Raw genomic sequence first — 25353 nt, forward strand, 5'->3', positions numbered from 1 at the left:
TCATGTGAGAGCATAAGCAGACTGCAGTAAGCAATACATCTATTGCCATGAGACTAATGCAGATCTAATTACTTATTACTTTCTCCTCCTACCCCTCTCTCTCTTTCTCTCTCTCTTTGTGTTTCTTTAGAGGGCAAATGCCTCTACCTGGCAGAAGTCAGTTGGGGTTGCTAGTGCATGGTTTCCAAACGTTCAGCAGAGGTGAAACGGGATCTGTATTTTTGCAGTAATTTGAACCCTACTATGGGAATACTGTTATTTCCCTTAGCAATCAGCAAAGACTGAAAAATATTAGTGACTTGCATCACTGTGACACAGTATAGCATTTGGCAGGTATACAGTTCAGCAGTTGAAATAAATGGGTTTATTTATTTTTTAGAAAAGGTATTTTCAAACTGAAGAATTTCTGGAAACAAAGTTTAATCTTGTGGTGCATGGTCTTGTTCTTACAGTTCAATCTTGCATGCGGGAAAAGATTCATCCTGCATAACAACAGTGCTGCTGCTTGCCAAAACCATGATGTTGAGGTCCTGCTGTTTCTCATGGGTTTCTTGGTACCATTCCCTCATCACTTCTGAGTCATGGGTTGGGATTAAGGTCACCTGCAACACAAAACAGAAGTCCTGAGGAATGGACAAGTATGTTTCCCTTTTGGAAAGAGTGGGTCTTTATGCAATAAATAGTTGGATAAATGAATGGATAAAAGGAAATAAACAGACACATAGGTAAGGTAAAATAACTGCAAAGAAGTAGTTTATCAAAATAAAACCTTGTTTTTCTTAAGGTGCTGAGATGCAGCTTTCCAGAGAAGTAGCAGTCTGTAGTCTGCACTGATAGCTCTTCAGATTATGGCCAAATATTTGTTTACTTATTGATCATGATGGAAAGGCACAGGAAGTTTCCAAGTGTATGTGATTACCATATAAATCATGAAATATTCACTCTTCTTTCCTACTTACAAACTGCAATGTTTCCAAACTTGGATCATATATGGTATGGTAACAAGATGAAACAGCCAAATGGCCCTGTAAACCAGCCCCCAACTGTTTTATTCACCAGGAACAGGTCAGAAGGGCCAGAAATGGGGGAGCAGATGAGTGTGGTGCAGCTCTGTGCTTCACTCGGGTGTCCTCTCACATTATCAGTGAAACGAGGTGCCCAGCCTAGGGACTCTACTCCCCGGCAGCCGCTGTCCACTCCAGAGGTGCTCTGGCTTCCCATAGTCGCTTCCCAGAGAAGGTTAAATTTCCAGATAGAGATACTAGTGAAGAGCCTACCTGCATGTTACTCTCCCACTGCGCCTTGCCCTCCAGCAGGGAGTCCAGAACAGCCCTGCTTGGCTCTTCGGCTGCAGAATCATTCCCGCTCACCACGTAGTAGGATGACCGCACCCTCTTGAAAAACTCAACGTCAACGTTCTTGCTATTGCTGTGGTTGGGAATGTACACCAGATCCAAATACACCGGAGGTCCTGGAGGCACTGCTGTAGATTTTGCCACCTTAGTATTCCCCGGTCCTTTGGAAATCAAACAACAAAAGAATATATCACAGGCTGGTTAAAAAAAAGCATTTATTAATTACTGTTTGTTAGAACCACTGAGGTGAGATGTGTCCAATTATGGCATTACTCTCCTACATCTAATGACATGTTCCAGCTTTGTTGTATCCTGATTACAATTGTAATGGGAGGAAAAACCTGAATAACTGTTACTGTATAATACAATAAAAACTCACTACCACATAACCAAAAATTGACTGAACCTTTCCCAGTAATATACTACTACTATCCAACAATTACTACGCAGGGCTGTGATTACTGAATTACCATTCAATAAATGGTGGTATTATTTTCCAGGTTAAGAAGCACAGCTTTTCAAAAGTCTCAGGTATGCACAATTCTAAAACCTAGGGTCACACAGGGAGCCATGCAGATTTGAAGCAGTCCTGAGATTTGGGGTATCAACACACAGCAAGACACCTGTTGATATGCTCAGACTGCCTTACAGGTGCATCAGGAAGCTACTACATGTGAGCAGAAAGAGGGTCAAAGAGGAACTTGGGAGGACAGAGAAGCTTGTAAAGCAATTACTTCAGGGAACTGAGAACAAGTGTTTGTTTGCCTGCTGGATCCTTATTTGCACACACAAAATAGCCACTTACCACAAAAAGTAGGGGGAAGCATGTTTTTGCTGCTGTACATAGTATAGTGCTTCTTCTAAGAAGAGCTTCAGTCAATAGGAAGTTCAAAGTTTAAGTACATTAAAAATACTACCTTTGAAATGCATCTACTAATGGAGACATGCAAAAGATGGTGTAAGAAAGGAACAGTGGACCACTTAAAATGGGGAAGCTAAAGACAGTTGAATACTGGTTGGTTTGTATTGAACCCTAGAACTGCTCCTTGTAAAAAAGCTTTCAACAGAACATCAGCCCTGAAAACAGCAACATCAAACTATCCCCCAAACACTCTCTAACAAGATCTGCCGGAAACAACAGATTAGCACAATGTCTCCTTCAGTAATTTAATTTGTATTTTATTACTACTTAAAATACACAACAGTCATTCAAAATGACATTAACTTTCTGTATGTTTAGTCACCACTGATGGCATAAGACTTTAACTGGATTATGTGATGTACATGCCTAGTTCACTGAAAGTGCTCTTACTACTGTTATATTTTTTTAAAATACTCCTTTTAAAATTAATCCAGCAAAGCAATAAGAGCATCCAATGGCCGATAGTACCTTTGCCTCCCACAATATTAAATTGCATTCATTTATGTTAAGAGAATTGTGCCTACTTGTTTCTTACAATGAATAAAGTGGTTCACTTTGCTACTGATTTCACTTCACCTACAAAAGTGGTACTTTTAATTCTATTAGTTGGTTAACAGTTTAGACAGCTAGTATTAAGTTTTTATATTTTATGTACTCTCTGAGCAAATTGACACATCAAGTTTCTCAGATTACTGAAGTTAAATTAGTGAATTTCATGCATTTAAATGTGGCCTTTACACACTGGATTTGTATTTAAAACCTGGACTTTCTTTGGGGGTTTGCTACAAACTACATTCTCAGCTGATACAAAGGCAAACTAACTTCACTGCAACAACTAAGAAAATCTTAACACTAGGGACTGCTCTCTGTCTTTACCTGTGGTTGCAGTCTTTGCTGACTTGGATGTTGTTGTATTTGCTGCATTCTTGGTGTCCTTATCTTTCTCTTCCACTCGAGACTTTACTTCTGGATTAGAGATATTTTTGGTTGCCTTCTCCACAGACTCCTTCTTTTTTGGAGAAGCTGTTTTGGAAATTTTGTCTAAAGATTCTTTTATAGCTGGCTTTGGTGAAGCCACTTGTTTTGATTTACCATCACTTTTCTTAACAGGAGAAGACGACTTGGTCTTAGTACCCTGCTTTTTTGTCTTTGTCTTTTCTTTGAGGTCCTTCTTCAAAGGTTTACCTAAATTCTGATCAACAGGCAGAGCCTCTGGATCCACCATGGAAACATCAGGGTGCCTAGGGGAAGGGCTGCGATCCTGCATCGGGACAGGCGGTGGGTCAATGTGTTTGTACGTAATTGTCTTGTCTGTTGGAATGGTTTCTGACTCATCTTCTGAGTCAATGTTAGCATCTGCAGTGATGGAGGGACATTCCTCAGTCTCTGGGGGAACATCCGAATCAGTCTGAGATGGGGCAGACTCGCTCACAGACGTGGGAGGGGTTTCATCACACTGCCGCCCTTGCTGCTTTCCCCCAGAAGGTGGCTGAGCTCCCCCAGATTGAGTTAACGGCTTCTCTTGATCCTGAGACTCTTCTTCACTTGCAAACCACTCAAGGGGGTTTGGGTTGATAAATGAGGGTGAAAGTTCAGTTTTGGGATGTTTATATTCGCAAGAGGACACAAGGCATAAGTCAACATCTTGACGGGATTCTGCTAACGGTTTTCCTGGAGTGAAATGTGCACTTGCTTCATAGGAATAACTAGTAGCTTCGGGTGACCTGGTGGTTCTCCCAGTTGTCTCAAATGAGTAATCTGTGGCTTCAGGTGAACTGGAGGCTTTCCCAGTTGTCTCATAGGAGTAAGCCATGGCCTCTGGTGATCTGGTGGTTCTCCCAGTTGTCTCATAGCAGTAGCTAATGGCTTCTGGTGACTTAGTGGTTTTCCCTGTTGTCTCATAGGAGTAATACATAGTATCGGGTGATCTGGTAGCTTTCCCAATTCTCTCATAGGAATAATCTGTGGCCTCAGGTGATTTGGTGGTTTTCCCTGTTGTCTCATAGGAATAATCTGTGTCCCCAGGTGACCTGGTGGTTTTCCCTGTTGTCTCATAGGAATAATCTGTGTCCCCAGGTGACCCGGTGGTTTTCCCAGTTGTCTCATAAGGATAATCCATGGCCCCTGGTGACCTGGTGGTTTTCCCTGTCATCTCATAAGAATAATCTGTGGCCTCAGATGACCTCATATTTTTTGCAATTATCTCATAGGAATACTCTGTGGCCTCAGGTGACCTAGTAGTTTTCCCGGTTGTCTCACAGGAATAACCCATGGCCTGAGGTGATCTAGTAGATTTTCCAACTGCCTCATAGGAGTAGCTAATATCTTCTGGTGACCTAGTCGTTTTCTCTGTGGCCTCATAAGAATAACTAAGTTCTTCTGGTGACCTGCTGCTTTTCTCTGAATCTTCTTTTTCTGGACTAAGTAAAGGTTCTGGACTGTGCTTTGTTAGGGGTTCCTGGTAACCAAATGCTTTGACAGAGGACACTTGCAGTGGCAATGAAGGTGTGTGACTAGCTGACACCGCTTCTGTGATTGCAGGAGGTGAATCTGGAAAACTAGGAGAGTACAGAGGAGAAGATTCCCTTGGAGTTAATGGAGATAGATCAGACTTTGGTGACAGCTTTTCTCCTAGGCTCTGCACCTTTTCTGAGGTAAAAGAAGAATGTAGTGACATATCTCTGGGTGGAACAGCACCTGAAAAAGTTTCCTCTGGCAGTGGTGAAGTTACCTGGGAAGGTGTATGAGCTGATGAAGTTGAGGATGAAGCTTCAATTTGAGAAACTGAAATAATTTCTGAAATATCTTTCTCCTGAGAGTAAGATGACTGCTCCACAGGGGAAATCCTCTGTGCAAAAGTAGGCTCCTGTATATCTGAAGGGCTATAATCTACTTCTGTTGGTCCATTTTCAGATATATGGTGTATACTAGTGCCTACAGTAGGATATTCTGGAGATTGCCTACTAAAGTCCATTGCTAAAGACTGCTCAGGGGACTCCTGACCAAATTCCACTGACATAGTTGACTGCTCAGGAGATCTGTGATCGTGCACCGGCGTTCTTGATTTTGCGGTTTTAGGTGAGAAATCTGGTGGAGAAATTGACATGGGCCTTGGGCACTCTTCCTTAGATGGAGACATTTCTGTTTCCTGAAAAGTTGTTGGTGTTTGTACAACTGACACTGAAAGGGAATCATCAACTTCAGTAGAGTGGGGAGATCCAACCTCAGCATGCAAAGAAGGAGAGACATCATCAGTAGTTGGTTCTGGAAATGAACTAGTAGCAACAGATGCTGTAGAAACAGAAGCTACTCCTTCTATATGGGAATAGGTGTCTTCTGCTACAACCTCATCAACAGGAGTTGCAGACTTGTCAGAAACAGTGCCTTCGGAAATTGACATTTTGGTATCTTCTTTTAAAGAACCGAACTGACTGATATCTATTTGAGTAGGTGAGAGATCACCTGCTAATTTCCGCTCATCCAAGACCAGTGAAGACTGGGAGCTGCTGGGTTCTGTATCCTCCATTTTCCTTTCCAGGCTGAAGCCTTCCTTAATTACCATAAACTCCATGCTTTTTTCATCTTGTTTTTCTTGGAAAAGGCCCACAGAGCTGGCTTCAGAAGCTGGGCTCATCTGAACAGGTGATTTTTCTTTTTCAGGTTTCCCCTCAGAAGGACTTTCGTAATCTCTGATGGGAGACTTTAAATCAGCACTCAAAAATGTATCATATGTGGTCTCTGAACCTATCAGTGGTGGACTCCGTAGAGGCGAGAGAACCTTTTCAATAGGAGATTCTGAATCTGGCACAGGCTCATCCATAGGGCTTATTCTGGGTTTTCCAGACTCATCTTTGACTTCACTGAATTCAAAGCTAACAGGAGCTTCTGTTGACTTTTCACTGGTTTCAGACGGAAGCTGACTGGACTTTTCATCAGTGGGAGACTGATAATAAGGTGTGTGGCCAGCACTACCAGCAGCAGACTGTGAGGGAGATGCTACTTCTAACGTTTTATCTTCAGGGCTTGCACAGTGCTCTTCAGCAACTTCTTGATGTACATCAGGCAATGTAGCAATGGGGACAGGCTCAGACGAGACCTTGATCTCATTGGGAGTAAGCGAAAAGTTCACACTACGTTCACTCAGTGGTGTTTTCGCAACAGGTGATGGAGGGGACAAACTGTCAGCTGGACTCTTGGCTGGACTACGTTTTCCACCAACATCTTCTTGATAGGGTTCTTTGATTTCTAATCTGGCAGTGCCTTGGATTTCCCTTTCTTTTTGCCGGTATACATCTTGGAATGCAGATTTGCAGAATTTGTCTTCCTCTAATGAAGAAGGTGGTGAGATGGTGGAAGCTGAGGCATTATAATCTTTACCTTCTGTGGCCTCTGTTTTGGATCCTTCAGATAATCCATTAAAAGCATCTGGAAGTGGAGAAAGTTTAGGTCTGCCAAACTCTTGAGAGTACAGAGATGTCTCATACTTGGTAATGTTCACATACTCCTGAGAGGGTGACTCGCTTTCCTCATTGTTAGTTTCATCACTCATGACATCCCGGGGTGTTGACATTTCATCCATTGGAGTTGGTTCACTGGATATTTCAATGGTAGACTGTGTGTAACCTGAAGTAGCAGTGAATTCCTCAGGTTGATCTTCTCTATTTTCTTCATCAGAAACAGTGGCTTCACTTTCTGAACCACCAGGTAATGTCTCATCATGGATAGAAGAGGCTGGTTCAACTGCTGGAGACTGAGGCTCTGAGCGTTTTGTTGGTGTAATTATGAGTAGGCCATATTTATCTTCAACTTCACCAGCTTCTGCAGCTTTGTCTACCACAGCCATCACATAATCTTCTTCAGCTTCTATTTTTTCAGTTTCCTCTTCATCTCTGATGTCTTCTGCTTTGTCCTCCTCATCTTCTTCAGTCTCTTCAGTTTCTGCCTTTTCTATTGCTTCTTCCCTGTCTTCCTCAGCCCGTTCATCTGATGTCTCATAATCTGCCTTTTCAGTATACTTTTCATATTTAATGTTAGCATCTGCTTCAGCCATTATTTCTTCTGAGCTCTCTTCAATTTTTCTTGGTTCCTCCATATATGGTTTTGTGATGTCCAGTGGTGTCTTTTCTTCTTCATCTTCACCTCGTTCTTCAGCTTCTTCTGTCTCTGCCTTTTCCTCATAATCTCCTGCTTCGGATGATTCTTCCAAGCCAGTTCCCTCATCTTCAAACTTTTCGTTGTCATCAACCCTGTGCTTTTCCACAGGTTCCAATTCTTCGGGTGTCTGTTCACACTCACCCTCAGCCTCTGTGGTAGTTATGCCTTCATCAGAGGACTCAGCAGGTCCTTCATTATCTAATTTTTCTTTCTGTATTTCAAAGGCCTCTTTTTGTACTGTGCCAGTGAGTTTCAGTTCATCCTCTATAAGTGCAACTTGAGGTTTTGTTTCTTCTATTGTTTCTACTTCTTCAGCTTTTAATTCCTCAAAATCCTTTGTTAAATCCTCTGGTGAAGACATAAGGGATCTCTCCACTTCAAGTTCCTTTCCACCGGCTGTAATTTCTGCAGCTGCTACAGCTGCTACGGTTGTGGCAGCAACTCCAACTGCTGCAAGGGCAGCTTGTGCTCCACTGACTTTGATCTCCTTCTTCACAGTCTTAACTTTTCCTTTTTCCTTTGGCTTTCCAGCAGGTACTGCTTCTTTTTTAGCAGGTTCCTCCTTCTTTTGTGGTTTAGGCTTTGCTGCTGGCTTTTTGGCTTCAGTCGAAGGAGCAGCTGTCTTCTTTGTTTCTTTAGGAACCTTTTTGATATCCTTTTTGGCTTCTTTTTCTTCCTTCTTAATTTCCTTCTTCTCTTCTTTTTTAGCTTCTTTTTTAGCTTCCTTTGGTGGAGCTTCTTTCTTTACTTCCTTCTTAGTTTCCTTCTTCTCCTCCTTTTTCATGTCTTTTTTAACTTCTTTCTTGATCTCTTCTTTTTTTGGTTTTTCCTCTTTTTTGATGGGTGTTTTCTCCTCTTTTTTAGAAACCTCTTTCTTTGGTTTTTCTTTTTCCTCTTTCTTTTCTTCAGGTTTTGCTTTGACTTCCTTTTTCACTGGCTTCTCCTTTGACGCTTTTGGTTTTACATCTGTAGTTTGTTTTTCAGGAGCTTCAGATTTTACTAACTGTTCTTCTTTACTTGTTAGGTCTTTTTCTGCCACTATAGGTTTGGTCTCCACTTTTGCTGGTTTCTCTTTTTTAACTGGAACTTTTTCTTTGCTTTCCAACTTCTGAGGCTTTTCCGGTGCCGGACTAGGCTTCGCAGGCTCTGGTGTTTCTTCTTTAGATTCTTTTCTGACAGGCTTGCTTGGTGGTGTCTTTGCAGCAGGCTTGAGACTCTCCTTGCTGTCTGTTCGTTGTTTCAACTTTGCTTGTTTCACAGCCGGACTAGCAATGCTCCCAGTTAGGTCTTTTTGTGTAACCATTGGTTGTTTAAGGAAGTCTAAGTGTTTGAGTTTTTCTAGTCCTTCTAGAATATTATATTGGGTGCTGTTTCCAGGAAACAGAACTCGGATTATTTTTTCTGCAGGATTAGCTGGATGCCACACAATCAGGGACGAGACAGAGGTGAAGTAGGATAATGGAATGTCTAGTTCTTGGACATTCGGTAGCAGGAATTCAGCTTTATCTTTGTTAGTACCACTCCACTGCTGCATAAAATATTGCATCTCTTTGCTATTTTTGACAGGATTAAGCACATACATCTCAAGTTTGCCAACTCCCATTTTCTGAAATAAAATGATGGGGTCAATGGTATTTCCCATATTTCTGAAAAGAGGTTCTGGTTTCATAGACAATTTATTTAAATACTGGAGAGTAAAACAAGCTTCTTCTACACTCCTTTTTACTCTAGAGTTAGGATCCAGGTTCTTCAGGTTCTCAGGTACATTAAGGAATACAACTCCTAAATCAGGTGAGATCAGATTTTTCATCCAGTCACTGTTGGTAGTAGACCCTTGGGACTGTTCCTCTTCTAGTTCAGCTATCTTTCGCTGAAGCATGCTATTGATTCCTGGCAGGTTGTCATCTCCGATGTGAGTGAGCAGAATGGAATCCACCCTGTCCAAGTGCCGGATAAGTTTCCAAAAGCAAGATTTTCTTTCGGATCCTCCATTGATAAGCATGTTGAATCCATTCACTGCAAACAATGCAGAGTCCCCTCTTCCCCCCGGGAAAATATAACAGCAGGGTTTGGAGAGTTTCAAGAAGCCTCCTGAGGTTGGAGGTTCCAAAATGTCAAAAGGTGATGGCACTTCTACTGATTCTGACAGATACTCTGTGAATTCAGAGAGTCCTTCCATTTCGGGCAATATGGAAGCTGAGTTGAGTTTAATGTTAATAAAGTCTTGAAGGTTGTGTCTGTCAAGGTTGGAATTTTTCCAGTCCCCTTCCTCAGGGCAGAAAAGAGTTAGGCTGGCTTTGTTGGCAGGGTGTGTGGTGCTCAATAATTCACCAATCTAGGGTTGTAAAACAAAAACACAAGAAGATGCATGTAAATTCATTTTTTAATGACAATTAACATCAGAACAGTATTTCCTGATCAGATAGATAAAAACTTTTTCATTTGCTTCTGCACTGGTGAGTACCCGTCCTAGAAGCTAAAGGAACCTGTTACCACAATTAGTTTACTACTGTATTTTTTTAAATACAAAGAAGGACCTTATTCCCGGTCCCTATTGCCCAAAGGATGACAGTACCCCAAGGCTCCCCTTCCCTCCTCCACCCTTTATAGGAAGATGGTACAAGCTTTTATATTGAGAGGGTATGAGGACTATGAGGCTAATGCTGCCAGAGCTGCCACTATCTCTACCATTGGCTCATGAGTCTCCCTGCTGCCCCAGTCCATCCAGAAGAGCCAGCCAAATATCTAAGGGACAAAGCACATCATCTTAACAGGCAGAGAGTAACTGCAATCCAGAGGAGGCCAGCATCCTCCCAGAGGCAGCCGCCTTCCTCACCCCTTCTCTCATGGGATATATTCCACCACACCATTGTTACTGCAGTTCTTTCTGCAGACTGGCTCCTGAAGAGCTAGCACCGCTCCCAGATTAGCATGACTGACTGCAGGAGAGTTTTCCAGAACACTACGAAATGAGTTACTGCTTCAGAAATGCAAACAGCTACAAGTTTTGTATTTCTGAGACTATGAGATACAGGGCTAAAGAAAGAGACAGAAAAAAAGTGTTAGGGTTAAAAATGCTTTTGTCATTATTTTGATTTTAAACTCGTGGACCATGAAAGTTGAAATCTAGAATAACTCCATTAATTTTGACAGTATTTGCTAACATGCTAGTACCAAAACCAGCTGCTGAAATAAAGGCATAGAAAACAAGAAGTTCTATGCCGTAGTATGAAGAGCTGTTGTTCTGTTTGTCTGAACTAAAAAACAGTATTTGATGGTCCCAGATTAGTAGACAAACAAACAAGAAAAATTGTGACATATTTCATACCTTTGCCCAGTTCCACAGATACTTTCATTTGACTTTTTTTTTTTAACTGGCAATTAGGTTAGATGTAGCCCATTTCTGCTCTATTTGGTCTTAAAAAAGAGACCACCAAATTATGTAAACTTCTTCTTTAAAGAAGTAATTCAGACATAAAATGTCAGTGCAAAATATGCCAGCACATCATCATGCAAAATACTACAACCTTCTTTGCAGAGACACAATTGTCAGTTCAAGCTGTAAGAACAGTTTTCATAAAGATGATATAGATTATGCTACAGCTGAATAATTTGAATGTCTTGGACCACAAGCTGAATCAGCAGAAGAAATGAATACATAAAAAACTAATGATGTTTGATTGCATTAGATCTCTTTGGGCCTCCATGTGTGTGTCTCACTTTCTTTCTTTGTGTTACATTATTTATTTTCAGCATTTACCAAAAATAAAACTCAACAAAGGTGCAGTTGCTGTTATCCAAAGAAAAAAAATCCAACCAATACCTAAATAAAGCAGAAAATAAATATTTTCTATCTTCCTTTGTCAGCCTTACTTAGTAACCAAACTATTTGACAGGAGTATAAATAAATCTCATCCATATGTCAGACATGGCTTTGTCTGAAAAGGAGCAAAGGAAAAAACAAAGCAAAACAAAATAAAAGGAGAAATGGCTGAAAAGGATGAAAGATAAGGAAAACAGGAGAACTATTCCTGTTGTTTATTGCAACAGAAATAAGAAAAGAGGGGCAGCACAGACCGCAGCTCTGAAATGGATTTAGGATCTCAAATGTAATCTTTATGCTGTGTCTCTGATCAGGGTTGAAAACACATTATTAGGGAGAGACGAAAGTAGTAAAAGATCACTTCCTCTGGATGAATAAATCCAAGTCTGTTGCACACGTAAGGAGATAACTTGAATACAGACTGTTTCTCATGTAGAGCCAACTTTCTGGCTAGATAAAAAAATCGTATGGTAATACACTGGGCTAATGAATATACTGGGCCAAGGTTTGGGGTTAGTCCTCTCCAGTTTATATTATATCATATTTGGATTTCTGCTTCATACTCCTAAATTCTGATTTTCTTTGCTCCTAAAAGTTGGCACGCATAATGCAGACAGTGTTAAGCCACTGGTAGCGCAGGCCAATGAAAAGTTGGAGAAAAATTATTCCAGACATAGATCATATCTGTTAGGAATAGCAAGTTCAGGAATGCCCCAGAAAAGGCCTCAATGGATTTGCATTTCAAATGGCGACACCAAGGATATCAACAGTTCCACTGCTTATACTATTTGATAACACAGAGACGTAACCACTCCTTGTCTTCTCTGGATTCAAAGTCACTCTGGGAGCAAAGAAATGTATTTGTGAACCTGAACATCTTTTCAAGCACTGAGAGACATCTGTTGAGGAACCCTCAAGTTTTAAAGGTGTCACAGCTGGTGAAGGCAAACAGCAAGTTGGCTGCTCAGAGAAAACACAAGGTTGTTTCCTACGCTGGACCACAAAGGTAAAAAGAAAGGTTTTCTTCTGCTAGCTGTTGTTGCAGAGGCAGTGAAATGGGACATCTTCAATCTTCTGGCACGGGAGAAGTTGAAAACACCACTTTTAGGCATTGTCTGCAGGGAGATCTGCAGGCTAGAGATGGGTTTCTGAATTAGACTTCATAAGAGTATCCCCCAAAGGGTATTTACTTATTTGTAAGAACATTCCTTGACCATAGTTCAGGTTTGGTCCAGCGAAGTAAAAATGGGCAGAGGCCAGAAACACCAGCTCTACCCAGTACTCATCAAACCTTACATGTTTATAGAAACATAGAATCATTTAGGTTGGAAAAGACCCTTAAGATCATTGAGTCCAACTGTAAACCTAACACTGCCAAGTCCACCACGGTCAGGACAGCACAGGAATTCTTTCTTCTGATCACCACTTAGAAAACCACTAACCACTTTTTTCTAGCCTTTTTTTCTAACCTTTTTTCCAATTTGTAGACCACCTAAAAACTTCCCGGTAATGGGACCCTTTAAAAAATTTGACATACACAGACTGCAGTATGCGATATTTCTTTGCTTTTGTGAAATCTTGTAGAAGCAGTGAGAGGCCAAGGCTTCAGAAACAATAAATTGGAAGCCAACACTTTCAAAGACCCGTGCCGGCTCGCTGGTGAGCCTGCTGCCAGCCACAGAGACGAGCCAAGTGAGCCTTACTCATAGACCATGGGAGTACGCCCTGCACGCCCACCACTGCAGCAATCCCTTGGTGGCTGTAACTCATGGCCTACCACCACCCCTCCACTTTCCACCCAACAATTCCACTTCCTAACGGTAATGCCCCTAGTTTTGCATGTAGTCATAAAGTAATTATGTGTCACTAATTAGCCACAGATGCAAGGAGCTTGGGTTTGCAATTTCGTAGAAAAGTAACTCTGTGAACTGTCAGTGAGTTTTAGGCATCACACGTGTTTCAGAGAGCAAGAATCCAGCTCTTTCCCCAACCCTACAACCATACGCTGAACAAAGAGGCTTTGAGAATAGGATCAAATGGATACAATAAGGTCACGCTGGAGCTCATGCAAACTTTGCTTTTTCAGTGCTGAACCTTCAAACCTCACTCCACTGACATGCTCCTAATTAATTTTGGAAACTAAATTCCTAAGGGTGCAGCCATATAGTTTATTTAAATATATACTTTACACAGCAGCCAAATTAAGTGTGACAGCTTGTTTACTATGGGTTCCTGCCCTATGGGAGCTTTCAGACACAGTACATTAAGCAAGACAGCAAAATAACAAGTCATGAAACAAACGGCATTAAATACTGGTATACTTCATACTTATTGTTTTGGTACATAAAAATCACATGATTTACAGATTTCACTGGCCAAATTTTAAACACTACTATAAAGAAGCCAAGCAGGTAGGTGGTGCAAAAAACTACAGCTATTCCAACACACAGCCTCTGTCTTGTTTTATGTCACCTATTACTTAGCTGCCACCAGTGTGTGGTGGCACCACACTTGACACCACGTGGTGTCAAGTTCAATCTCACTGCTTCATATGTGCACCTTAGAAAAACAACCTGTGTATTTTAAACACAGCACTGTCTCCTTCCATTGTCAAAAGGTTCCTTGATTTTCTGTTTCTGGAAGTTACAATTTAATTCCCCAAATTAAAATTTAATTCTTTTGTTAAGCAATTTACATAAAATGTAAAGTATATTAAATGAATGTTTTGAAAGAAAGTCTATAATGAAGAGTAAAGAGCATCAGCATCAGGCTGCTGATGCTAACTCTAACAGCACAGAGGGCCATTTTTAGTCTTCTAGAAACCTCTGCCATTACATGGCAATGTATGGAAGACACTTTTCTGAACACACCTCTTGATCCGTGAAGATCTCAATGAAGTTCTGGAAGGAGAAGGACCCTGACTGAAGAATGAGTTCTCCTGTGTTTTCAAAGCACTGTCCAGTTAGTACAAGGAGCTTGTGTCTTGCAGTGTCTGTGATCATTAAGCGCACCTAGAGTAAGGGAGAGAAATACATCAGTAATGGGAGTTACCACGTGTTTCTATATTCTGCTGAGAACGTGCAGTTTCTCTCTCCTAATATAAAACATATTTTGCACCAGAGTCTCCCAGGACTGTTGAAACATTATCATGTTATAGTGCTGTTTACAAAAGACAATGAGAAAGGTGCAAAAGGGAAAAAAGGAGGGACAAGAAGCAATTAGAGAGAAGGTCTGATGAATAAACCAAACTAACGACATGGAAAAAAGAGCAAGGAGCAGAACAGAATAAAATTTGAATGTAAAAATAATATTTTCAATAAACAAACACATTCCTTGTTTAACTCTTGGTGAATTTTAATAGCACTGTATCAGGACAGTCTTGGCGAACTGTGTCCCACGTGCTAATGGGGGACAACTGCATGTGTCAGACTCAGTTTTTGGAAGGCTGCTTTACAGTAACATTATTGTACAGTACATTATTTAGTACAACATTACTTACCATTCAGTTGCAAAAACATCAGTGAAAAGTAACAGCCACAAATCACACATAAAAGTGTCATATTTAGACTGTCATTCTATTGTAACCTGAATCATCTAGAAAGTTAAGGGACGATTCTGCTTCACCATAATCATAAACTTGAACTTCAAGCACTCAGATAGAGTCACATGCACCGTTTACACCTCATGATGTCACTAACTATGAACACTATAAGTTTTTAAAGTATGCCAACCCAGGACCTTTTTCAATATACAGTAGTAAATTAAGTGGATGCCTGATGGCACAAATGAGCTTGCTACTGAGAAATTACCTTCTTCTGCATTTTGAAATAACTCTTAACTATTTTAAAGTAGATGCTTGTTACTTTACTTGACTCTCACTACAGCAACTAATAATTCCTGTTTCCCCCCCAGGGGGAGATTTACTTGCATGCTAAGAGAAATCCATATATTCAGTATACTTCTGTTGGCTGAATTCAACTTAAATTTAAGAACAAAACTAAACAAAACCTGTGTAAGATTCTGTACTGTTGAGTAATTTTTTTGCAAATACTTCAAAAGTCTTGTCCAACACTGAAAAATCAATTCAGCCTACGGTAAGGTATGAATTTCAAGTGCACTAATTCCTCTGTTTAAGGAGGAATTAAGTTAAACCAGAATAGCGATTCCAGAGCAAGGCTGTCCACATATTAAACTAAATGAGCAGGGTCCATCTGGAAGAGCTCCACATGATATTGCATCCAAGCTCCATCTCCATGGAGATGACATAATCACCTCAGCTCTCCTAGCAAGCTATTCTTTCAAATTTTTATATTGATTGTTAAGCAATCAGTAGGTCTAAATAATTCCTGCTCACACCAGGGAGGCTGAGCCAGAAAGGCTCGACCTGAATCTCTGCTGAACAACTCACATTTTCAGTACAAGTAGAAAAGAGGCACTGAAGAGTGTGTATCTGAAAGAAGATCCCAATTCTACCACATTTTCATTGTTATTTTATCAAATAAGTGACCCTGATGCAGAGCAGCAGAACGTTCCTTTAGTTAAACGCAGGACTAATGCTGGTCTGTCACCAATTGCACTAAATACTTATAAATTCAGCAATATCCTTGCTGGATCGAGTGTATCTATTTCTATTTCAGACAAAAATATAGATAAGTGCAGCCAGCTGTCTGATGTGTGTTGCTCAAATCTTGTCTGTTTTGGCTGTATTAAAACCATAAAAGAACTGGCTTCCTTTTCTATGCTTTCTCTCGTTGCTGGCAGCAGTGCTGGGCAGTCTGCCAAGTTATGTGTAAACTCACCAGGTTTTCCAACAGCAAAATTATTTCCTGACTTGTGAATCACTGATATGTGACTGTCACATAATTCCCCTTCAACCTATTTTATTAATTGATGATGAAATATGTTCTGCAGAGCTAGCAAACTATGGCAAGAAAAAAAGTATATAAAAGCTTGCACATTACAGAGCATAATGTATGATACACATGGAAGACCTTCAAGAGACACATATATTCTGTGTCTGGGTATAACCAAGGCTTCCCGAAGGACTACCAGAAATTCATCTCCTGATTTCAGGACCACTCCATTTCAGAAGAAATACTGCAAGCTGATGATTCTGTTCAGCTTTACCCTTGCTTGAAGTCCCAAATTGTTTGAAGGAAGCGAACAGCAAGATGTAGCCTCAGTCAAAATGGAGGTAAGGATGGAATGCGAGCAGAGACAGGAGCGTCAGCAGATCAGTGGTTTCCCAGACTTACAGTACAGTCGCAGGAGTGTTAGAGCAACGGAGTGGGGTCTTAAGAAGGAAGTAACTGTTCATGGGTGTTTCAGAAACTTGTTTTCTTTGGGAAAATACAATCTCTCTCTCTGGGCCTCTCTCTTCTGGGAGGTATTTTGGCATTTGACAGAACATGACAGGAGCTTTGGGCAGAACCATGCTCAGACTACCACCAGCATGGCTATTACCAGCCAGATTAGCAGGAATTTCTTTTAATATAATTTTCCTTTGTTTTTCCTGAACGGATAGATTCAAGCTCCTCTTCTGGTGAAGTCAGAGCTCCATGGTATACCAGTGTATCCCGAGATGCAACCTGGAAATGTCTTGATATATGAAACTCAGGTTTCTATTTGCCATAATGGGCAGAGCATGTCTATTCCAATCTCCGATTTAATTCTCCTGCCTCTTTCTTATTGTCTTTTTCTGGCTTGTGTCCAGTCAGAGTCTTGCTTAGCCAGCCAAGGTAAATCTCAGCTTGTAACTTCTGGCTGTGACCAGTTTGGCAAGATGAAAGCGAAGAAAAGATTGCCTCCCACAGTCTAGAGAGGAAATTAACAGTAAACTAGCCAAACACCTTCCAGAGCCAAAGGAGTAAAGCCAGGCTTCAGAAGTCATTAATGGGCCTCAGACCATGTTCTTCCATGTGATCACCCATCAAAGGTATGACGAGCAACAGCGACAGAAATGGCATTTCCCTACTTTTGGCAGTTCCTTCAGCTCTTCCCCCCTTCTGCACACACACACACTTTATAGCTTTTTACTCTGAATTCCTGAGTGTATTAAGAGCTGATACCCCGCTGACCCCCCTGCTCCTTACCAAGTACCTCTAATGCCTTGTAAGAGATTTTCACACACAGTTTTTTAGTGAATGAGATGCCATTAACTAAGGTGACTTACTTATTTAAACTTTTACAACTTCAGAAATTTCATTTGTTTTGGAGTCCTTCCTCCTGTTTGTGTTTAATATCACCTAAGGTTGGTAACAAAATAGATTTTTCACTATGTACTACAAGCAGAGCCACTTCATTTCCCAACAGAAATGGTAATATGTCAGTGCTTCCCAACACAGGCTAGCAATGCAATTATCCCTATTTTTTCAACCTTCAGTCTCACTAGCTAAATTTGTCAATTTTGTCTTTGAGCTACACGCTCAGTTCTTTGACTCTACTCTAGTGAGTTCATGAGGAATTGGCAGTCCTCTTCTGGAGCACTCTCCAGAGTCCATTGATGACATCACATGCTTTATGAAGGACAGACAGGTCAACCTAGAGTCACCACCACATAGCTGGTAATTCTTCTCAAAGACCTAAATTTGTCTCAGGGCACCTTCAGGCACTTTTTTCATGTGTAAAATAGGCATCCAGATCTACCAAACAATGGAGGAGCAGAAGAAAAGCAAATGCAGTTTCACCACAGCTGCATCCACTTCAAGAAGGGAATTTGGTGCATTATGAGAAAAGGAGTGCTGGGATCAGAGGTGTGTTTCTGTCCTATGCCTCTGACATATTATCAGGAGTCTGGGAAACCAGGGAGAAAATCAAAGGATGGCTGATGTTTTTCATGATATTTGCTCCTAACATGTCCTTTCATCCACAGTTAGGACCTGCTTTTAGTCTGCTAAGACTCTGAAAGACAGTATTGGGATTTGTCAGTCTCTCTGCTGGAAGGCAGTAACTGATATTCAAGAATCATCTCAACTACATCTGTTTCACTGCTCTCATCTTGTCGACTTAATGGAGCTTTTATGACACATCCAATAAAGTATTTCTGACTTACCTCAGTACTAACAGCTTCATCTGAGGGATTGATCAGGACTACAGTTTCTAAGACATCACTTCTGTGGTGAAGAATCTTCTGACCTGCAAGCACAGAGAGAAAAAAAAAGGAAAGAAATTGAATTCAATCAGCATGGTTTAAACCAGCACTTTCCATGAGCTGCTTGTATGTTCCGATGTGCGACAGCTCTCTGGTCACCCAGAGCAGCGCACACCGGCCACAGCAACTGCTGTGCTGCTCATCTCTTCAGAAATGCCCATGGCATGTGGTCCTGTGGGCCAGAAACACCGCTCCAGAAAATTCAAAGTAATGAAAACAAACTGGCAACAGCACCAGGTCCTGTCCCTTTCCCCTGGCCGGAGGAGTCCCTGTAAATCACCTTGGTCTCACAGAGCTGGTGTGGATCAGGGACTGGAGTAACCGTCACCAGCTGAGCATCTGGCCTGGTATTTTCATGGATGTATCTACACCACAGATACAGCTGAGATTACACAGTCCTGTAACATGCCCAGGTGGTTTTAAATGAGCTTTTTCAGGAACTACTAGCTGCTTAGCTGCAGCAGCAGGAAAGTCAGCACGGGCTGCAAACTTCCCCTGCAAGAAGCAAAGTGAATACTTGGGCTGTACACCAGTGCTGGCCACCACGGCTAACGAGCACAATTTGTGAGACAAGCAAATGAGCCCAGGGGTGTCCCTGCTGCCCACCACCACCAGCACTGTCCCACATGGCACACGCGTGCTCCCTGTCACACACTGTGGGAGCGCTCCTGAGCCAGGCAGTGCCCCATGCAGACCCCACGTCCCTGGCCGCACCAGAGGAACCAGGTGAAAGCTGGGACCCACCCTGCCAAAACTCCCCTTTCAGCCTTCTGTTAATACTGACTAACACTGGGACACTGTGAGAAATTCCCTATGGGGATCGTCGGACACTTGCCGCACTGCCCTGCTTCATCTTCCTCCTGCTTACAAAAACCATAGCAAGCAGTGTTAGGCACAAGAGGGAACGGGCGTTCACTAGCTAGCTCCTGAATTAATAACGTCTGGGCAAGTTTGGAACAGCCTTGCAGCCCACTGGCTTTCATACTTAGTAGTTAGTCTGTCTCTGTATTTAATAGTGATATTCATCTGACTGGGAGTGGATGCCAGAAAAACACAACAGGACTCTTGACATTTTTTTTTCGTATGTTAATTGGCAAATTCTTATCAGGGTCTCTTTCTGTGAGAACTGCAGTGAGATTAATTAGCAGCCGTATTGTCATTCAGAAATCCAGACTGGTAATTAGTCCAAAAAACCAGAAGAGCTGTCCCTTCTGAGCAAACTGCTCGGTGCAATATTAATCAATTAAAATAATTGCACTTAAAAGGAAGTACGAGGGACACAGAGCAAGTCACCTATTTGCCAGCTTAGAAAAACTCCCCTGTAAAGAGGCGTAAAATAACCGGGCCGAGAATGGCCACGCTGAAAGGAGCTCTGCATTCCTGGGAGCACCGGGCGGCGTGGGGGCAGGCTGAGAGGGTGGGCAGCCGGCCTTTCCCACACCGCCCCCGCCTCGGGGCAGGCTCGGCGCTGCCCCCGGCCCTTCCCCGGGCAGCCCTCCCCCAGGCAGCGGACCCCGCCCGCGCCAGCGGTGCCCTCCTTCTCCCTGCACCCCTCCTGCCCTCCTCCTCCTCCTCCTCGCCCACCGAGCTCGCAATGTGCTGCATCTTTTGCTTTTGCTCTGGGGAAGTTCTGCACTTATAAGCGTAAAGGCTTGTAATCAAATGATAGAAAGTGACGGAGAAGGAAAAAAAAGAATGTTCCTAAAATGTGAGACAGGGTTGTAGTTTACTCTCTTGTGCATGACAGTGCCTAGAGACTTGCGGATAATGATCTAATTCGTTCGAAGAAACCTAGTTTTCTTAACACATATTCTTTTTGCTGTGCTTCTTTGAAAGAAAGAGACAGACTGTATATTACGAAGGGGAGGAGGGCAGGTCTCCCTCCGCAGCATCCAGTTCTGGCATTACCCTTTGTAATTAAATTTATTTTTATAGCTCTGCTTCCTCGCCTAACAGGAATGCACGTATGAGACTACATTCAACAAAACATCCAGATGGCTCTGCTACCACAGACTCCTTCAGAAGATGCTCTGCGATCTGATATTTTAGTTATTCTGCAGATTTCCCTCAAATTAAGAGATTAGGCAGTGGTTATTGAATCTAGTCTTTACGGTTGGTAAGGAAACAAAAGAAATCGTCATCCCTTAGTTGCCACAGAAATTTCTCGCTTAATAGTTGGTGACACAGAGCACACACTTTGCTTCAGGCCAGACTAAGCCTCATATATGATTAGACATTAACACATTAAACACAGGTAGAACAGAAATGCAATTAGCCACATGCAAAGTCAGACAAAGATGCATAGCATCCACCTGACTCTAAGCACCCACTTTGGACTTCACTGAAGCTGCTCCAAGTTGTGTATCTGTGTAGCTGGGAGGAATTTGACCTGAGGAGTTGCAACTCCTGCTGAACAGCACCGAGGGTGGTTACTTACATCCTATGCTCCCGTGGGCCAGACACCCAGCTCCAGTGGTTGCATGGTTTCATGCACCTTGAGACTGATTTCCAGAGGCAAGCGTAGAGGTCTGCACCATGTTCATGGTGCCATGCGTGACTGCCTCCCTCTTCGACCCCTCAGCATCAACATGTGTTACTGCTTATCATGCAGGGTGGGGACCCAGCACTGGTAGGGTGTGAGTCACTACAAGGGCTCCCGTCCCATGTAAAACTTGGGAAGTTTGCTGCTGCTTGCCGATATGAGTAACATGGTCCCATGTCACTGCTTGAGAAACAAAAAAAAAAGTCTTTTATTAAAACTATTTACAATTTTGTGGGAGCAACACAGGCTTACTGCCCAGGCTGATACCCTGAGATGCTCAGCTGGAATGAAGGAAATTCTCCCACGGGAACAGTTTTATCAAACAGAAATGAATTATCACAGTGTGGGAGCGGAAAGCAGCAACAGCATTTCACAAACTGGCAAGAGGCTGCGACTTACTAAACTACAGATGGAGTGGGAGAATCTGAGAGTCATGTAGAAGATCTGGGGTTGCTTTAAATTAACTCTACTGGATTTTTGCAGCCCATCTCTACACATTTGACAGAACATTTCTGTGACATGTCAGAGGAAGAAAGGAAGAAACTTCCACGTTGCACAGAAGTGGTTGGGTGGATAGATTTTACCTGCTTATAGTTTCTGGAAAGCAAGTTGAAGTCCTATCTAAAGAGTTTCAGAAATAAATATTAATTGTGTTTGGAAGAAATCTAAGTATCTGCTCATCCTTGATTTTATTAAGTAAAGCTTCAAATTAAAAACAGATATGAATAAAGAGTCTTGGCAGCTGTTTGATTCAGAACCAAACAGAGAGAAGTAAACAGCATGTGACAATTGCTTAAAGGGTGATTTCCACATGCATCATCCCAGGTCCCATGGACATAGGATCCTATTGCTCCCCTACTTGGCCAAGTATCAGTTACATTTATAGTAGGATTATTGAGATGGGGATGGTGTCAGTAACATTTCCTAGAGAAGTGACCGAACAGATTTCTAACTTACACAGTCGGTCTTTTCAGGCCAATCAAGCAGCATGAATATGGGGCCCACTTTTAACAGTGATTATGTTAATTTTGTGCAAACACAAAATGTAAATTAATGGCTAGGAAAGCCCTCCTTCAAGTCTTGTTTAACCAAGGATCACTACTGACACACTTCTCCTTACTGGCATGCCTGTGCAACACCAGCCCATGTGGATGCATGCTGTAGGCAACAAGCTACTCAACAGAGGGGTTCCCATCAGCCCTTCCCGCCACCCCAGATGGACACCAGCACTCACTCGCTCCCCATCAGTGCCATTCCCACACAAAGTAAACACAGAGGAAGCAGGCAAATCTTTCCTGTGATGATTCTCAGCAGAAAGGGTGAAGGGACAATACCTCCTCCCTGAAGATGATGACTGTTTGACACCTGAGCTGTCATTCAAACACAACCCTTTGGCAACTTTAAACATCTTTTCTTTTTCATTGTAAAGAGCTTTCAAGTATGGTTTCTCTGCCAGAAGACATAACTGCCATGTTACGCCAGTCACCGTGATGGGTGGCATTAGCAGATGGCACAGCTTGCAAGGCTTGCTAACGACACTTCCCCCAAACCATGACTAGGTAGTGAACTCTCTGCAGCTGGAAACGTTCAGCGCACTGCACTTGCAAGTAGCTCCAATGCCCAGGCCCCCCCCAGCTGCCCCTGTCTTGTGGAAGAATTCCTGGACATTGAGGGGAGAAAAATCCTCCAAAATGAACCGTAAAACATCCATTCCTAGAGTTCTTTCTTCAACTCTGAAAAGACGTCTTTAACAGACAAATACAATCACTGAGGAAAAGACATTTTCCCAACAGGGCAATGCTGCGTTTGAGGAGCAGCAACGTGCAACCTTTTTGCTCGTTGTTTCTGGGTATCAATGGCAGGAAAGGCTTGGTGTATTTTAATTCCTACTCAGGACAATACCCTGTTTACTGATATCCACACATAGTAACATCCTAAAAGCTTTAATCCTCGCTGCCTTTACATCCAAGAGCTGGATGACTGAAAAATACTACCAGCTAAGGATTTCATATATGTGAGTATATAGGGGGTTTGGAGGCGAGGTGGGGGAAGACAGGAGGGGTTTTACACTCCGTTTCTATGCATCCAAGCACTAAAGGTCAAAGCATTGGCAAATCAGACACTCTTTTACATTTAATTAATTTGTTAGAAGAAAATACACCTTTAGTAAAAACAGAATTAATATATAGCCTAAGGAACACAACAAGGGTCTTCACCGCTGAACAAGAGCAGGTGAAGCTCAGGTGGAGCACGGTGTTTGAGCTGCTAAGACTCTGAAAGACAGTATTGGGGTTTGTCAGTCACTATGCTGGAAAGCAATAACTGATGTTCAAGAATCGTCTCAACTGCATCTGTTTCAGATTTACCATGTCTGATGAAGGTTATCGGAAGGTTACCATATCCCTTGGACATGATATATTTAAAACAATAAATTCCTTTGGAAAACAAGAAGCTTTATGCCTAGCCAACAATAATGCAATAACCCATACATTTTAAATAACTTCAAACTGCTCATTGTTTCACCTTTTTCTAGTGGGGACTTCAAATTTGCCCTCCAAAAAAGACCTATTAACCTTGTGTTCAGCATGGTTGTTCTATGTTATCAACAGAGTATTCAGAGTTCTGGACGCCTGGTCATCTGATCTGCTATTTCTTATACTAACTGAATAAATCTATTTTTCCTTATTTTCAACACAAAGATCAATGGGCATAAATTGTCAGATAATGTAATTGTGACCAGCCCCCAAACCTCCCCACTGTCAACCTGGAGGCACTACATTGCAACAAGGATTCCAGGCCAAGGAGAAAGGATCAAGATCCCCTTTTACAGCAGATTATCAATTATCTGAAGAAATCTTCCATAAATGATATGGAGCACTCCATCCCCTTCACCTTCTCCATTAAGACAGGGCCACCAGAGCAAATTAAGTTTCCTGCTGACCTAAACTGCAAGCTGGAGAAATAGGTAAGTGTACAGCATTAAGCAAGGTAGTGGGTTTTACAGAGTTTCCAAAGCAAATTCTGATGTTGTAAAAATCTGGAGTTCTGTATCTGCAAGTAAGAAGAAAATGATTTGCAGACTTGATGGAGAAATGGCTGTATAATGTCCAGGCACTGGACTATGAGAGTAGAACTTCAGAAAGCCCCTTTCAGGCACATTCTGAAAGCCCTGCAGGTGATGCTGGGGGCTGCAGAGGCTAATCAGTCAGTCTTGTAACTAGCTGACATGATGGGGAGTGCGTAACACAGGCATAACTCCACGTACGTCAGAGAAGATAGATTCACTGCCTCCAGGGCTCAATTCAGCCCAATGACTTCTTAAATTTAAGCTGGGTGCAAGGAAGGTATAGTCATTTTTTCCAGCAAGAACTCTCATATACGTACAAATATTGGAGTACTTTACACAATTCAAAGTGAAAATAAAATCCATACCTGCTAGGATGCTGAGTTGGCATGACAGCTGTGAACAAAAAGTCAGCTCTACTAACACTGCTGAGCCCTCTGATGGTGACAAAGATTTGGAAGAGTGACACTGACAGCAAAGTGTGACTGTTTTCCTTGTAATTATTTAAACCTGCTTGCTCTGAGCACAATGGTTAGTTCAGATTCATATCTGATGTTACATGCTCTTCATAGAGAATTATGTGTTGTCTCCGCAAAGTTAGGTTAATCTTTCTTGCATCTTATCTGCTGGAATACTGAACTGTGTTGTGACTCTGCAGGAAGCATAAATCCCCGTTTTATCTTCTCCCTCTCCCTCTCCCTGCATAAATGGAATTCATATTCAAGTTTCATCCAATTCAGCTGCAACCTGGTGATAGCTGAACATTTTCCTACTCACAACCAACTTGCAACAATTATAAACTACAAGTCCTGAGAGGCAATGTCCTGCAGCATATTGTATTTTAGGATTTTTAAGCTCATATTTATTTAATGAAATAAGGCTAGCTGCATATAATTTCATTTTAGTTCTTGGATAAGTCCTTAAGTGTTAGATTTCATTTGGGTTTACACTTCCAGGTAATAATAGAGCCCTGAAAGTGGAAGGCTAGACAGAAGATGATGATACAGCTTGAACAGTAACATCATGATTCAGCCTCCAGTTACTGTACATGAACCCAGTCCACCAATCCTTGCTCAGGACTCTTGAACAGCACTGAGGGAAAGCAAGCTGACCTGTTTGCACTAATATTCATAGCTGGATTCATATCTTCTGCCTCAAACTTTAATCTCTAATACTTGCAGACTTATGAACTGAGCTATGCTAGGAGCTGCTGCAAGAACTACAAGTGATTGCAGGGGACGCACCACTCTGCGACCCATTCCCACTGAAATCTCCTGAAGTAAATTCAAGTCATTAAATCATGTTTTCACACACCCTGTTGATCAACAGGCTAATTGTATCAA

At 42.0% G+C, this 25353-nt stretch overlaps 1 protein-coding gene across 1 annotated transcript in view; it reads right to left on the reverse strand.

Moving 5' to 3' along the window:
* Positions 1-345: 345 nt before the first annotated feature.
* MAP1B (microtubule associated protein 1B) overlaps positions 346-25353 on the reverse strand; it is a 67959-nt gene continuing 42951 nt past the window's right edge. Inside the window, exons 3-7 of the mRNA XM_076363142.1 lie at positions 18306-18388; positions 14125-14265; positions 3154-9766; positions 1278-1516; positions 346-602 (exon numbers count right to left, since the gene is read on the reverse strand). Coding sequence (XP_076219257.1) covers positions 447-602; positions 1278-1516; positions 3154-9766; positions 14125-14265; positions 18306-18388 — 7232 coding nt within the window. The 3' untranslated portion in view covers positions 346-446. The remainder of the gene's footprint in view (positions 603-1277; positions 1517-3153; positions 9767-14124; positions 14266-18305; positions 18389-25353) is intronic.

The sequence above is a fragment of the Aptenodytes patagonicus genome, chromosome Z (genome assembly GCF_965638725.1).
Source record: "Aptenodytes patagonicus chromosome Z, bAptPat1.pri.cur, whole genome shotgun sequence".
Taxonomy (NCBI): domain Eukaryota; kingdom Metazoa; phylum Chordata; class Aves; order Sphenisciformes; family Spheniscidae; genus Aptenodytes; species Aptenodytes patagonicus.